Raw genomic sequence first — 16546 nt, forward strand, 5'->3', positions numbered from 1 at the left:
AAAATAAAATATTAATAATAAAAATATTACAATAATTCTATTTCAATTTTAAATAAAATACCAAGTATTTAATAATAATAATAATAATAATTTTATTCTACAGTAGCACTGTAAAATTACAATATTATTTATGGTGGGCTTAATTTTTTAATTTTCAAATGTTCAACCATCAGAGAGCACTTAAAGCTTCTCTTTTCTTGACAACAGCTGGTTTAGAATTTCAGAAAGTTTCAGAAGTTAAGAAAGATGTTTGGTGCATGTTGCATTCCAAAATTCACATAAGTGACCCAAACTCATAACAGATGCAGTTTGGAGCAACATTTACTGTGAACCGAACCACTCTGAGACACTGAAAACACAGGATCATGAGCTGCTCATGTGTAAATGAACTCAGTGCTGCACTTCACTCACACACAATGCATATATTTATGAAATTAAAGGGATAGTTCACCCAAAAATTTAAATTCTGTCATTAATTACTCACCCTCATGTCATTCCAAACCTGTAAGACCTTCGTTCATCTTCGGAACACAAATTAGATATTTTTGGTGAAGTCCAATAACTTTCTGACCCTGCATGGACAGAAATGCAACTTAAACGTTCCCAGGCCCAGAAAGGTAGTAAGGACATCAGTAAAATAGCATGCATCGTGGTACTCTCGGAAGGTGCGTCGAAGACTGATACAGAAGAGACGGAAGAGAAGAAATCGTTGAATAAAATCGTAATTTTTGTTTTTCTTTGCGCAAAAAAGTATTCTTGTATCTTCATAAAATTACAGTTGAACCTCTTATGTCACTTGGACTATTTTAATGTTGTTCTTACTACGTTTCTGGGCCTTGAACGTGGTAGTTACATTGCTGTCTATGCAGGGTCAGAAAGCTCTCAGATTTCATCCAAAATAACTTAATTTGTGTTCTGAAGATGAAAAAAGGTCTTACAGGTTTGGAATGACATGAGTGTGAGCAATTAATGACAGAATTTTCATTTTTGTGTCAACTATCCATTTAATTGTGCGGCCCTACGTAAAGGTACATTGTTACTGATGGATCATCCAGACTGATAGTTTAGATCCATCCACTTCTTGTCCAATTTAATGAGTTTTATACTGCAGTTCGTTCAATTTTTACAACTCGAGAAGTTACAATTAATAAAATAATGATTTATAATTACTCTGAGAGGTTGTGTACCCTGTCTAGATGAACGTACTGTATGCAATTTAAAATCTGCCACCTCTTCAACTTTTCCATCAGCGTGAGGGAAGCCGAGCCGTAAAGAAGAGGGAACTTCTTCTGGAAGCATGCTGTTGCCATGGAAACTCTTGACAGGAGCTCTCCTGAGTGTTTCACGTCCCATTGGCTGCTGCTGGGCAACGGTGGACATGGGCGTGGGAGAAGGGAAACCTAACAATGGCTGCGGTTGTTCCTAAATCAAAGGACGAGCATAAATCGGGACTGCTGGGAGCCCGTTGGTTTGGCTCACTAATATGGCTGTGACCAATCGGCTTGTTATGCTCATTAGGCAAGAATAAGCCTATAGAGTTTGATTGGATTTGACTGATTTGGGAAGAGTGCACAGGCTTAAGTAGTGCTAATGATAGACCTCTATTGAGGGAATGAATCATTGTGATTGGCCAACTGAGGTTTGGAGTATTTCGAGAGGGGTTTGGGATGCTTGATTGATGGAATACTGATGCGAGCTTATTCAGTGATTTGACACAGTACAGCCTGGAAAATGGGTGTACTGTTTGAGAAGGACTGGATGTACAAATGTAATTTTGATGTACTGAACATGCCAAACAAAATCTATAATGCCCGATTAACCATAAAAATGGTAACATAGTTGGAAAAAATGGATTTAAAGGGACAGTTCACCTAAAAATGAAAATCCTGTCATCATTTACTCACCCTCATGTTTTTCACCCATATGACTTTCTTTTTTCCATGAAACACAGAAGTTTTGAAGACTTGAGTTGGGACTGTCAGCTACTGTTATTAAAGATATTGTTCTTTCTCCCTCTCAGAAAACTCTCTGTTGCGGTATGTAAGTAATGAGAAGGCTGCTGATCTGGCAGGGCGCAGCATGAAGAGAGACACAGGAAAACGCGGCAAGAAGAAGAGCGAAAAGAGCGGGAGCCCCACCCACTACACCCTCCTCCCGACCCTCCAAATGGAGGTGCTCCGTCAGGAATCCATGAACACGCCTAACCCAGACTCCACCTCTCTTTACCATGTGAGTAGTATGTCTTCTGTAGTATGTAGTATGTCCTCTGAAGGGAGTTGGTTTATTCTGTGGCCATTTTGGTGGCATGTCATCTCCAAAACTGTCTGCCAAGTTTATGTTTCAGTAACAAAAAAATATATTAAAGTGATTGGTTCTTTGGATTTTTAAAGGTGGGACTTTTTGCAGCCACCAATAGAGTTGGACTGTAAATATTTTTGTCTTGTTTTTAAATGTATTTACTAAAATATCCTTTAAAAACATAAACTACTGTTCAAATGTTTAAGGTTAGAGTTTTTTTTTTTTTTATTGTTTGAGTATTTATGCTTTTATTCAGCAAGGAGACAATAAACGGATGAAAATTGAGAGTAAAGACATTTATAATGTTACAAAAGATTTCTATTACAAATAAATGTTGTTCCACTTTCTATACATCAAAGAATACTGAAAAAATCTATCACCGTTTCCACAAAAATATTAATCAGCACAACTGTTTTCAACATTGAAAACAATAAGAAATGTTTCTTTAGCAGCAAATCAGCATATTAGAATGATTTCTGAAGGATCATGTGACACTGAAGACTGGAGTAATGATGCTGAAAATTCAGCTTTGCCATCACAAGAATAAATTACATTTTAAAATATATTCAAATAGAAAAGTTATGTTGAATTGTAAAAATGTTTGCTGTATTTTGATCAGCAGTCTTGGTAAGCATAATAGACTTCTGTTTTAGGTAATGGATTAATAAAAATACATTTGTTAAAAAATGTAAATATCTTGTGCAGTTTTGCAGTCATGTTTTAAGGATGTTACCTGCGAAACAAGACAAAAATACTGATTAAGAAATTTTTTTTTGCTTTGTGCGTTTTCAAAAGGTTCTTTGCTATTTTGAGCTGAGTGGTAGTATGTGTGCCTTTTATCCGACATGTCTCAATCAGGTTCTTTCTCTTTGTCTAAGAATGCCTCTTTTTGAGTGTGACAGTCTGGATCAGGCTAAACTCAGAGATTGTGAGGAATATCGCACAGTGTCTGTGTTCCTTTTATTTTCTGTTGCTCAAACAAAGTAACAAAGAGTCATTCTTCAAGGCCTGGCTGCTTTCATCGGTTCTTTGCTCAGTCAAGGTGTCTGTGATCACTGCAGGTAGAGTCTTACATAAAGAGTTTTCATTGAAAGCACCAGGTCATGGTGTGCAGAAGTAGAATGTATACTTACGCCCACATGCTAGGTGAGTGATTGTGTGTGTGCATATAATGAGTGTGTTAGTCCTCTACCTTTAGTCAGCATGGAGGTGTGTGGGAGTTTGTGCTCAGCCCTGTGTATACTGTATGTATATGTGTGTGTGTGTGTGTGGGGGGGTGAGTGGGTTTTCTCAGTGAGACTAGCCGCCCTGTGTGTGAAGTTATTAGGAGTGGAGGTGAGATCTAGCTGTCATTTTTAAAGAGGGAACGTGGCAGCCGATGTCCTTGAGCGCACACACACCAACACAGCCATAACCACACACACAAACACCAAGGGAAATCTAATAATCCGGGGAAAAGTGACTCTCAGTGGTGTGTCACAGTGTGCATATGGATGCTGAGTAGGCAGATGGTGGTTCTGTGGGGGTGGGCGGGGCTAAGTCGTGTTGTCATCTGTCACAGGGCACGGAGTGACGTGATTGGCCGAGCTCCATCTGAAACAGAATTGTGATTGGCCAAGACTCTGCCATGTGCTGTCTTCATGTCAATATGTTGTGCTTTATATGTCCGCCAGACCATGAGAAGTGATTATGTGTGTTTAGTTCTCTATTTTTTTTTCCAAAATGAGGTCTAATTATAGGTCCTCATGAAGAAGTGTGAAAGGTGCCACTCTGAGATCCCAGCTGGGGTGTTACAGTGTTGCGTAAGAGTGACTTTCACAGTGTATCTTACCTGCGGCTTCTGTTTATAGACACCCTCAGCAGGGTAATGTATGTGTGTCCATGTGTCCTCTGACCTGATCTGGGATAAAGGGTGTGCAGGGGTGGGAAAACTCTGCTGACCACTCCATCACCATAAGTTTGGACCAGAACCAATGTGCTAGTCTCAGCACTCTTGCTATTGTTCTTTCTCTAGCTCATGAACTTTGCTAGAGACTCCAAAAACTTATAATCTGCATATACCACTCTGAGTTGTACATGATTAAAGGGAAGAGAAGAGACAAGATGAGACAAGACGAGACCAGAAGAGACACAACAAGATGAAATGAAACGATAAGGAAAGGTAGGATGCAAAAAGAGAAGAGGTGAAATGAGATGAGATGAGACAAGATCAGAAGAGAAGAGACAAAATGAGAAGAGAAAATAAGATATGAGAAGATGAGACCAGAAGAAAAGAGACACCACAAGATTAAACATTAAGAGAGAAGAATATGGAAAAAGAGGAGAGACATGAGAAGATGATGCTAAATGAGAGGTTAAAAGGCAAGATGAGAAGTGAAGAGACAAAATGAAATGAGAAGAGAATGTAAGATGCAAGAAGAGGTGTGAGACAAGAAAAGATGATTCAAGACCCAAAGAGACAAAATGAGAAGGGAAGATGCAAAAAGAGAAGGGATGACATGAAAAGAGACAATATAAAATCAAATGTGAAGAGAAGATGCCAGATGATGCAAAAGGAGAAGAGAGTGCACGATGAGACAAGAACAGACGTAAAAGTGAGAGAAAATCAGAAGAGAAGAAGTGAGATGAGAAGTGAAGAGACAAAATGAAATAAGAAGAGAATGTACGATGTGAGATGAGACAAGAAGATACAAAATGGGATGAGACCAGAAGAGAAGGGACTGAAGAAAGGAACACTCAAGAGATTAGATGTGTTTAAACAAAATGAAATGAGAGAAGATGGAAAAGATGAGACAATCAGAAACAAAGAGGCAAGATGAGAAGTGAAGAGACTAAATTAAATGAGAAGAGAACCTAAGGTGTGAGGAGAAAAGAAAAAAACAATATGAGCCAAGAAGAGATATGACAAGACGGAACACGGAGTAGGGAACATTCAAAACTAGAGGAGATGAGAAGAGATGAGATAAAAATGAATGAGGAGAAGCAAGATGAGAGGTGAAGAGACCAAATTAAATAAGAAGAGAAGATGCGAGGAGAGATGAGAGGAGACAAGAAGAGACACTACAAGAGTAAAATGACTAGAGAAGCTAAGATGCAGGATGCAAGATGCGAAGAGAAGATCAGAGAAGATTCAAGAAAAGATGCGAGAAGAGAATATGCGAGGAGATGCAAGAAGAGGAGACGAGATAGCAATATTAGAATAATATTAAAAGAGAAGGTCAATTAAGATGAAATATGAGTAAGATGCCAGATGAGAAGATGCGATGAGATGATGCAAGAAAAACAGAGAGGAGAGACCATTCTGTATGGCGTTGATTTAATAAGCCTGCAGCTGTTGGTATGTGCAGTGTAACTGCATTAAGCTCTATTGTTTACAGTGGTGTTTTATTGCCTGCGTTGCAGTCCGATAAGAGAGCTGCAGTTTGTCTGAACAATGCCAGCACACCTCACACTCAAGGAGAATGCTCACTCACTCCGTCCACCGGACACACACACACACACACACACACACACACACACACTCAAAAGTGTTTTGTCTGACTGTCATAACACTTTAGACACAGTGCCTTCAGTCCTGTTCATTTGAGCAACCCACTGCCATCATTACATCATTTGAAAACTACAAAAACAGCCTCCAGAGAAGGCAGTGCTTTCCTACAGGTTTGGTTTAGGTTAATGCAATGCTTTAAGGCCATCACATGGAGCATATGTCAGTTGTTGATAGCACAGCGGAAAAGGTTTGTACCATATGTCATATGAACTGAGAGCCTGTGTTGCCATGTGGCATTCAGTTGTAGCCTGATGGCAGATCTTAGCATGCTATCTAGTGTTAATGAACAATAGTAGATAGAACAAATTCACTAGTTTCTGAGAGTGACCCTCAACATCAGAGACTGAGAGAATGGATGAACAGAACCATTTCACCATAGCAGAAGGCAACCAGAAGAAACTGTAGGAAGCAAAAACCATATTCATGACACATGCTGAGATGTAACCACTGTGTTTATTCGAGTCACACGGGTCATAGTTGTCCCATAATGCTCTATCTCTCTCAGAAGATTGTGACCCCTGAGGCATAAGAAATGAAGTTTAGAAGATCTTTGGACTCGGTTTGCTGATGCACATCTCATGTTCACGTCTTGTAGGATTTGTTCAAGAGTTTGAAGTTCCCCAACATTTAGACTTATTCATGAAACCCAAGCAAAGATAATTTCTGTGCACATCATTCCTAAAAGCGTTCCTACACAAGAACGATTGACAGATATTGTTCTGCTCATGTTTCATGAATGAGGCCTGTTACGCGATCCCTAGTCACTGTAGAAGTTGCTCTTCAACCTCTACACATTTTTAGTGATTACCAGTATTCATTTCAAGCAAGTTTGGATGTCATTTGAGGGTCGGCAGGGCCATTAACTCAGCAAGACGCCCCCACCCCGTTTCTTCAGTGATATTAAAAATGAAGTTAATTACTGAAAATAAAGGTTGGGTTTTGCAGTTATATATACTGCTATATCATTTTGCTTTGTTCATGTCTAGGTGTTGAATCCTTAGGGAAGTTTGTTTGATGTGTCTTAAGTGTTTCTCACAACTTGCTCCAATTCACACACCAATCGCGATTCCCACCTTCTGGGAGGAGATTCTCACAGCGCTTTGGGAGGGAATTGCATTGACATTGAATTGTGTCATGAGGTGAAATGCTGGGAAATCTTTTGGGCCATCTTTTTTGTCATTTTATATTTTTTGGGCTTTATTTTATGGGAAAGTGAAGTAAAAGAGAACAAAAGGACCCTGGACTTGAACTTGGGTCTCTGAGACAACTACCATTTTTTTTTAATAACCGATAAGGGCACTTGAACAAACAGAAAATTGTCTTCAAGAAGTGGACACAGTATATTCAGAAACTCCTGAATAAATAAATACATTTTATGAACCGGTTGACTGAGTTTCTAAACATGTTCCATTAATCAATTTCAGTTATTCCTCTTGGGCCTGAGGGCAACTTCCCTCCTCAGGCACATATCAATAAATCAATTAGCGTGATGCTAGTCAGTGTGTTCGCCATACTGTTGCTAATAGATGCATGGCAACACAAGTTTACCTCTAATTTAATGCTCAAGCTTGCAGGAAGTTTCTTCACGGAAGAGAATTGCCACAGGGCAATCATAAATATGTTCTTGGTCTGGGTGTGCTCATCCAAGAAATACTGCTCAATAAACACACGGGCCAAGGATGTTAGAAATCTTATTTATTTTCTCTCTATGCTATCCCGCCTTCCTTCTCTCTGGCTGTTTGGGCTCTCGTGCCTTCATCTGCTCAGATGTCGCCTTTGATTTTAATTTGTTTTGCGATGGATTGATGCTCTGAGATCATTATGTTCACACATTTCCTCCATGTGATTCCACTCAGGAGAATTGGATGTGTTGACCGATAATTTTGTCTGGTTTCACTTCCTCCTGCTGTATTTCCATTTGTATTTATTCTTAAATTTTATATAAATATATTTAAATGTAATTCTAATGTATTTGTATAATATTTATGGATTATTAAAAAAATATGCATATGTGTGTTTGTGTGTATATGTGTATTTTTATATGTATTTATGTTGTGCCTTCTGCTTTTCTTGACAGACATTCCAGGGATCCTCTCTGCTATCCAAGACCAAGAAAAAGAGTAAAGGTGATCACTTATCTTTCTTATTCTCATGTTTGGGAACACTGTCTTCATTGTGTACACTGCTTGCATATTTTGTCTGCATAATGCAAACAATAGGCCACCAACATAAACCTAAAAGACTAAAGAAAGTTAATTTCCATAATACTTATTATATTCTTATTGTATACTTTTTGTATGTATAAGTATTCTAACACATTTTGGCAGCTGCCTAGTGCATTCCTTAGATTTAACAGTGGAAAGACCTCTAAAGTTGCAACACTATTATGACAGTACATATCCTCAAAAAATGGTACATTACTGCCCGAAAGAATTGATGATTGAGATTGACAATCTCACTAGGATTGAGACTGAGCTTTTAAACCAAAGTACAACTAAAATAGCACATAATCAAGTTACAAAGTCAATGTATTTCAGGAATGTTTTCTATTCTAATCAGTCTGAGGTCTTCTGCCCATTCACTCACAAATATTGAAATGTGTTATAATAAAACAATACGCCATAAGTGGCTGTGCATTACTATGATTTTGCTATGAGTAGATGTTCTTAGCTATGGCACATAGTGGAGGTTGTTTATATCTGATAAGCAATATAGTAACAGGGCATATTAAAGAACAGTTCACCCAATAATGAAAATTGTTATTTATTGTCCTTATTATATGACTTTCTTTCTGTTGTCAAACACAAAATGAGATATTCGCGCTACCCGTTTTTCTATTCTTTTCCATTCTATAAAATGGAATTTTGACTGAAAAAACAGCTTAAAAGTGGTTTATACAACTATACTATGTTATATTGTCATATATTGTAAGCCTTCTGAGCCAGACGAAATTCCAAGTCTTTTGAGGCTTTTTGTGTGAGTAAAAGACTAAAATTCAAGTCGTTATTCACTTATCAGTTTTATTCATTTTAAATCAAACATCTCAAATCTCATTCACATTCACAAATATGGTGCATAGAGACGTGTAATGCTAGTTTTGACATAATTGATAACCAACATTTCTTCTCGCGAGTCTCATAATCAGTCATGACATGCCAAGTTTAAAAATTTGCTTTTTCAAAACACTGAATGAGATTTGAGAGCTAGGTATGATTGGGTAAAATCTTTCAAAATTGTCATAATATTGGCCTATTTTTCACACAAAGTTATCATACGGCTTCAGAAGTATAGTGCACAAGCCAAACTTATTGTCCATTTTGGGGTGTTTGCTAGTCATTATTCAGTTTCTTTATAAGGAAAAGAGCAGCATGAACATCCCGCACGTCCTTTTGTGGTCTACAAAAGAATTAAACTTAAACTGGTTTGAAACAGCATGAGTTGAAGAATGAGTTGACAATGAGTAAATTATCCCTTTAATACAGAAATGAAATGATGACGCTATTATACAACAGCTTTCCTCAATCAGGATTCTGAACTATTCATTTTATAACAGTTATTAACACATACTGTTCTCTTATATGGCATCCAGCGGCTCCACTGTCCTCCATCAGTAAGAGAAGAATCTCCTGTAAGGACCTGGGTCGTGGAGACTGTGAGGGCTGGCTGTGGAAAAAGAAGGATGCAAAGAGCTATTTCTCGCAGAAATGGAAGAAGTACTGGTTTGTTTTGAAGGGCGCCTGCTTGTACTGGTACATGAACGAAGAGGTGAGTGTGTGTGCGTATGCGTGTTTGGCCAATACAGTTGTCTTTGTTGTTTCTCGTATCCACCAGCGCAGCAGAAACTGTATCGATCTAGAGATGAGACTTTAATTGGTGACGGCTTTACCCTCTTGTGTGGAACAAGATTAATGCTCATCTACCCCAACAAAACAGTCTTCTACACATGCCGTTGCTGTAATGAAGATAAGGAACTTCTTCCAACAAACACTCCCCTTCTCTCCCGTACTTGTTCCCTTGCTCCTTCGCTTTTGATTAATTACCCTCAGTGTTTTCGCTTTTTATCACGGCCTGGGTGTGGGATATGGCTGCCGTTCTGGGGTTTCGGAGGAAGTACGGGCGGGGAGGGTTCCTCTCAGCCTGGTTTTGGTCCACTGAGAATCCTGCAACATAGTCCGGCTCTGCTATAATTAATGATCTTCTACTGTGTGGGTTTTGTAAACACAGACAGGCTTACAGAGAGCCGCAACAATTTATGCTTTTCATTTATTTATGCAGAGCTCCTGTCAACGGTGCTGCAGTTTAATGCTCCAAGAAAGAGAAAGAAGAATAAGGAGATGTAACTCCTAACGAGGATGTAATGACATTACAGATGAGTGTAAGTGGGGTGAAATGTCCACACAATCCTATTTCTTTTTTTTCCCACCTTGTAGGATGAGAAGGCCGAAGGGTTTGTCAGCCTCCCTGAGTTTAAGATCGATAGAGCCAGTGAATGTCGCAAAAAATAGTAAGTAACTTTACAAACTTTTGAGTGATGTGATGAGGCTTGAGGAATTCTTATTGTGTCTTCACTCCCTACGCAGTGCGTTTAAAGCGTGCCATCCCAAAATCAAGAGCTTCTACTTCGCAGCAGACGGCGTGGACGATATGAACAGATGGTTGAGTCGTCTCAACATGGCAGCTGCCGGCTATGCAGAAAGAGAGCGAATCCGTCAAGAACAGGGTGAGAATTCCTGTAGTTAGAAAGGTTATGGGTTTGATTCCCAGGAAATATGTGTGTCTTGAATGTAAAGTAAGTCGCTTTCATTATAAGCGATTCCTTGATTCAATTCGAGTACTCCATTTAAAAAAATCCTCGATTGCATTTTACCCATGTCAAGTAACCGGCAAAATATCAGAAGTGGCGCATTCCACGGACGAGAATCCATGAAAAGCATTACTAGTTCGTTTTTCAAGGCTGCATGTAGGGCTGGGTGATATGGCAAAAAATTCAAATCTCAATTCTCGATTTTTTACGATTTTTAACTAGGGATGCACCGAAATGAAAATTCTAGGCCAAAGCCGAAGCCGAACAAAATGAAACACTGGGCCGAAGGCCGAATGCCGAACACGGTTTTTCACATTTTCACATGTAGGCCTATTTTGCCATTTTTTTCACAATTGCATTAATTAAATTGCCAAAATGTACTTTTTACTGTTTTGTCCTGCTTTTCAAATAAAAAAATAAATTACAAAACAACAATTAAAAAATATTTAATTAACGCTGAACATTTTTTTTAACATTCTAGCAGACATTATACCAACAAAGCACAATTTAGCTTAAAATGAATAAGTTAGTAAAATAATATTTTTTGGCCATTTTTGAGACTTGAATCAGGCATGTATTTTTTACTGTACAAATAAAGGCAGCCTTGCTGAGCAGAAGAGACTTCTTTTAAAACATTAGAATATATTACAGATCCCAATTTGAACACTATGTGTGAATGTTATAATAAATGTATTAACAGAGCTGTTGTAGGGTAATTATTATTATCATTATTATTGTCTTACTTTTTAATTTTATTTTACATAACGACAGTAAAATTACAATACTATTATTTATGGAGTTGTTGCTTTTTCTCGGCTTTTATTTTGGCAGAAACCCGCAGGAAGATCTCAGTGCTTCTTTTTGTTGACAACAGCATGCAGATTTATAAATGATTCTCATTACAAATTTGGGAAGATGTTTGTTGCACGTATCTCATTCACATGCCTTTAAAAAAATTCACAAAAATGTTACTGAGCAACTGACGAGTAACAAGTCCAGCACAGATTTTCCTCGCGCTTTGGACTTTGAACCCTGACGCCGCGAGCTCGTGCAGCGCCGTCAGAATACATGCAATTCGTGCGTGCATTAGAAAATATAACATTCTGCAGTTTATTTACTAATCGTTTGAGGTAATTTCGCGATTTCAATCATCATACAGTAACCTAACCACCAGCATTAGCCACCTCTTCTTCTCATCGGAGACTTGATGCAGCACTAAGTCTCTCGCTGTCAGTGCTTCACGCTTGTAATGATTTCTGCGTCTTTCTCTGATAGTTTTAAATACTTTCACACTGTCGACATGTTTGCTGCATTAACGCGTGCCTCTATTTTGATCGCGTTCGTCATTGTTCGGTTCATATTATTCGGCCTTTTCGCTTATTGAACACCGAAAGAGATTTTTTTGCTATTTTCGGCCGAATAATTTCGGTTGCCGAATATTCGGTGCATCCCTATTTTTAACTAGTCAATTTGAAAATGTAACTACAACATGATTCAAGTAACTTTTTCTTTATTAACTCTCTAGTTTATAAAAATTCTATTCCAAGTACAGTTGTCAACATGATGTACACTGAACAAAATTATAAACGCAACACTTTTGTTTTTGCCCCCATTTTTCATAAGCTGAACTCAAAGATCTAAGACTTTTTCTATGTACACAAAAGGCCTATTTCTCTCTAAACAAATCACTTGTTAAATATTTTTGCGGAAAAGATGCTTGAACTACAACTACATCTTGTACAAACTTTTCTTATACATATTATATGTTCAGAAATAATATGCTTTAAAAAAAATCTCAAAAGTCAGGTAATTCAAATTCAAAATGACTCAAGTTATAACACAAGTAGACTATTATTAACTATAGATGTTCTGTAAAAACAACAGCAGCTTTCAGCCTGTCACCATGATGCAAACATGAAATATCCGACATACAGTAGTAGTTACAGTTTTTTTTATTTGGTTGCGCTGCTTTTCCATTGTTTTTTTCTGTGTAAACATGGACGCGTTTGACTGTTGCACTCGTGTCTCTTGCAGCGTCTCGTGCATGAAACGGCATTCTAACTCCTTTTCCATTGTTTTTTTCTATGTAAACATGGACACATTTGACTGTTGCACTTGCATCTCTTGCAGCGTCTCATACATTAAACGTCATTCTAAATATGCGGCGCTTAAGTTAAAAGAAGTTCACTCCCATTTTCTTGCATGTTTTTCCCATTCCACTGCCCGTGTTTCATCTTTGTCAACACAAAAGCGCATTCTGTGTGAATGGCGCCTAGCGATATGAGTGCGCCACACGTGAGTGGTTAATCACATGCACAGACATGCGGTTGGATCATTCTTTTCTCTTTACTGTTATCATTGGCATATTGTCAAAGTGTCTAATTCTAACGTTTGATAATATTTCTATTCAAAATCGCGATTCCTCGATTTCTAAAAAATAAAATCGTAGCAAAACATTCAATCCTAATTAATCAATAAATTCGGAAAAATCACCCAGCCCTAGCTGATATATTAAAACCATTTAAAAAGCATAATAAAGCATAATGCTATTGTGAATTTACAAATGCTATGATTCAATTAAATAAATACATGCAATGCAGGTTAAATATATGCTCTTTAATTATTTACATGCGTGTAGGTTATGCACATGCATCTCAGAGTGCCTCCATTCACAGTAAATGATGCTCCACACAAACAGTTATCATTTATCATTTTTATCATGTGTGGAGAGTCTCAAACTCCATCTCTGAGTATTGTGGTGAGTTAAAGTCGCACTGAATTGTAAAGTATATACAAGTGTAACAGATTATCTAACTTGGTTCTATCCATTGGTTGTTGATTAGTTTTTTGAGATGAGGGTGTTGCACTCAAAAATGAAGGTCAGCTTGCAGTCAACGGTGGAGGAGCAGGGTTTAAATGAAGGGATTGGAGAAGTCTGGCATACATTAGCCAGTCTCACTGAAAGGTTATATATATTGTATATTATATATTGAAATTTTGATAAAAAGTTATGAAATATTAAAAACTTAAAACATTTACATTAACATAGACATTTACAGTAAAGTCTAAAAAATGCATTTGCAAAATGTGGTGAATGTTCGACTTAAACATTTCCTACATCATCTTCATAGGATGTTGAGATGTCTAAAAAATAGCCCAATGCAGAAAAAAAAGACAAAAAAGGAAGGAAAGTAGGTGTGTTTCAGGTAAACTGATGTTATGTGATCCACAAGTCCACAACAGAGGTCAAGGTTTGGCTAGTCTCAGCCTCAGACGTCACGCCCACGGACCGTTGACTGACTTTTGAAACACTTAAGGAGTTTCGAAGTCGTCATCGGATTGGTTGAATTATACAGGATTTCCGGGAGACGTGAATGTCACCTTCTTTAACGTTCCGCCTGGAAACAAAGATGCCGTGATGCCAAACCCCCTCATGAAAAAAGAAAGCCGTTGTGTTTACAACTGTGATGACGAGCGCTTATCAGGATCAACTAAACGCTGGATTTTCAAAAGTATGTGAAATATTTAAAGTTTGCGGCATAGAATCTTTAAAGGGCTAGTTCACCCAAAAAAAAAAAATCTATTATTACTTACTCACCCTCATGCCGTTCCAAACCTGTGAGACCTTCGTTTATCTTCGGAACACAAATTAAGATTTTTTGATGAAATCCGAGAGCTCTCAGACCCTCCATAGTCAGCAACACAACTGTAATGTTCCCAGGCCCAGAAACGTAGCAAGGACATCGGTAAAATAGTCCATGTGACATCGGGTAATTAATGACAGAATTTTCATTTTTGGGTGAACTATCCGTTTAAGCTTTTAAAAGAATCAAGTACTGGCAAATCATCAACAAATCCATAAAAATATTACCTGCCAATTTTGAATGACCAATGCAGAAAGATGCTTTTAAGAACAGATAATTACAGCATCTGCCAGCAGGGGGTAACCTGCTAACCAGCCAAACTTTAGTCTCGCATAGCCAGACCTTCAGACTGACGGCTGAAGGTCTGGAATCCATGGCAGCTTTCATTGGCCAAGGCCCGTCCATGAGGCCGTTTGACCGACATGTCAAACAACCAATCACAGTTCGTTTCGTTCAGCGTCACGTTTCAGGGCGTGGGAATGTCACCACAATAACAGACCGGTGTGCAAAACTCTCGTACGTATTTTAAAATTGACTTTTGTCTTGGATTTTCCTACCTGCGTTTGACATCACAAATCAGGGTAGACTATATAGAAGGTCTAGGAACTGTGCAGTAGAGCATTTTACTACAGGTTCTCATTGAAAAACCTGCATGTGCCTTTGTGCCCCACATGATCTCCGAGGCTTTAATTTAATTATTGTTTACTTTATGGAAATGTTTTGCAACAAGCTAATGACTCCCTGCATGTTCCTCCCTCTCTCTTCCAGCAGACTACTGGAGTGAAAGTGAACACGAAGACAATGAGACGCCCTCGACACCCAAGCAAGACAGCCCACCGCCCCCTTATGACACGTACCCAAGGCCACCCTCAGTGAGTCAGCATCCAGCACACTCACAGACACACACGGCTCCCTCTCATTGTGTAATCCCACACAATAGCACGGCTTCATAATGCTTGACATTTGGCATTGGTAAAAGAGCTGTTTTGTAGTGCCGTCCCCCAGACCTGGCCTTACCACGTCACTGACTCTGTGTGTGTGTGTGTGTGTGTGTGTGTGAATGAGTCAGACCACCTTATCTCTGAGCCAACTGTAGAGATGCGATGAGATTGAGTCTTATCTTTCTATCTCTCTACTAGGGATGGGCGATATGGGCTTAAAAATATATCACGATGTTTCTGGTATTTATTGCGATAACGATATCAATGACGATAATCCAGGGAATTCTGTTTCTTTAGAGAAAAGTATTATATTTCCTATTTTTACCCCAAATAGGGTGTTGTGAGCATTACTGAGTACACATGTAATGCAATGACTGTTTAATTCATACTGGAAGCCGGAGGGCGCCCTTGCGCAGAAACTCCACATATCCATATCAGAAGTAATACTACTGACAACGCTCCAGGAAGGTATCCAGTTATCACTGAATAAAACGCACAATGGAGATAGAGAAGTTTGATGATGAAAACTGATGAAACTTGAAGACAATAAACATACGATTACACAAAATATATGGTTTATCAGTGTTCTTCAATCTTGGGTACCTATTTTTATAAGGAAAGTATATTTGTAATGCAATATGCTAATCGACATGCCCTTTATCAGTATCACTGTATATAATACTATACATATATACTATCATTCTGTAATATGAAACCACATCTGATCACAAAAAGAAGTATTTCAAACACTCGACTATGTTATTAAGTTAATTTGGAGAAAAAGCATGTCAATAAATGATATCTTTGTTGGACAACAGGTTTGCAAACAGGCTCATGCACATGCAAAAATGTATCACACACGTGCTACTGTACTACATTAATTCAGACCGATTTTTGTGCACTGTACAGCCCTAACCAAACCAGTTCCAGATTGTAGAAGGAGCTCCAGCTCCTCATTTAGCGATAAACTCCTCCTCAGTTTCACGTTCGCCTTCGGCGATGTCGCTCCGCATTGTCGCACACAGAAATATGTCAACAACTAGGTTTTATCGTTATTATCGCGAGTCCGAACTTTTCGTATGCATTTTTTCGTATTCGAAATCCTAAAAATTTGTCACCTTGCACACTGAGTCTGATGCGTATTAATTAATCTGGTGTGAAAAAAATTATCACGGGCGATTCAAAGTTTACTTCATTGGCTCAGTTTGATGCTTTGCTAGCGATACTAGAGAAACATATTAAAAAGAAGACCACCAATTTCTGTGAACTCCGTGTGCAAGGATCTTTACAGTGCTTTGTGAGGCGGGTG

At 38.3% G+C, this 16546-nt stretch overlaps 1 protein-coding gene across 2 annotated transcripts in view; it reads left to right on the forward strand.

The window, feature by feature from the left end:
- LOC107671348 (connector enhancer of kinase suppressor of ras 2-like) overlaps positions 1–16546 on the forward strand; it is a 106030-nt gene that overhangs the window by 63097 nt on the left and 26387 nt on the right. For both annotated transcript variants that reach the window (XM_016464245.1, XM_016464244.1), the window contains exons 13-18: positions 2021–2229; positions 7926–7974; positions 9438–9613; positions 10279–10352; positions 10429–10568; positions 15065–15168. In XM_016464245.1, the coding sequence (XP_016319731.1) occupies positions 2021–2229; positions 7926–7974; positions 9438–9613; positions 10279–10352; positions 10429–10568; positions 15065–15168 (752 nt within the window). The remainder of the gene's footprint in view (positions 1–2020; positions 2230–7925; positions 7975–9437; positions 9614–10278; positions 10353–10428; positions 10569–15064; positions 15169–16546) is intronic.

Source organism: Sinocyclocheilus anshuiensis, unplaced genomic scaffold (genome assembly GCF_001515605.1).
Source record: "Sinocyclocheilus anshuiensis isolate Anshui unplaced genomic scaffold, SAMN03320099.WGS_v1.1 scaffold1568, whole genome shotgun sequence".
NCBI classification, from domain to species: domain Eukaryota; kingdom Metazoa; phylum Chordata; class Actinopteri; order Cypriniformes; family Cyprinidae; genus Sinocyclocheilus; species Sinocyclocheilus anshuiensis.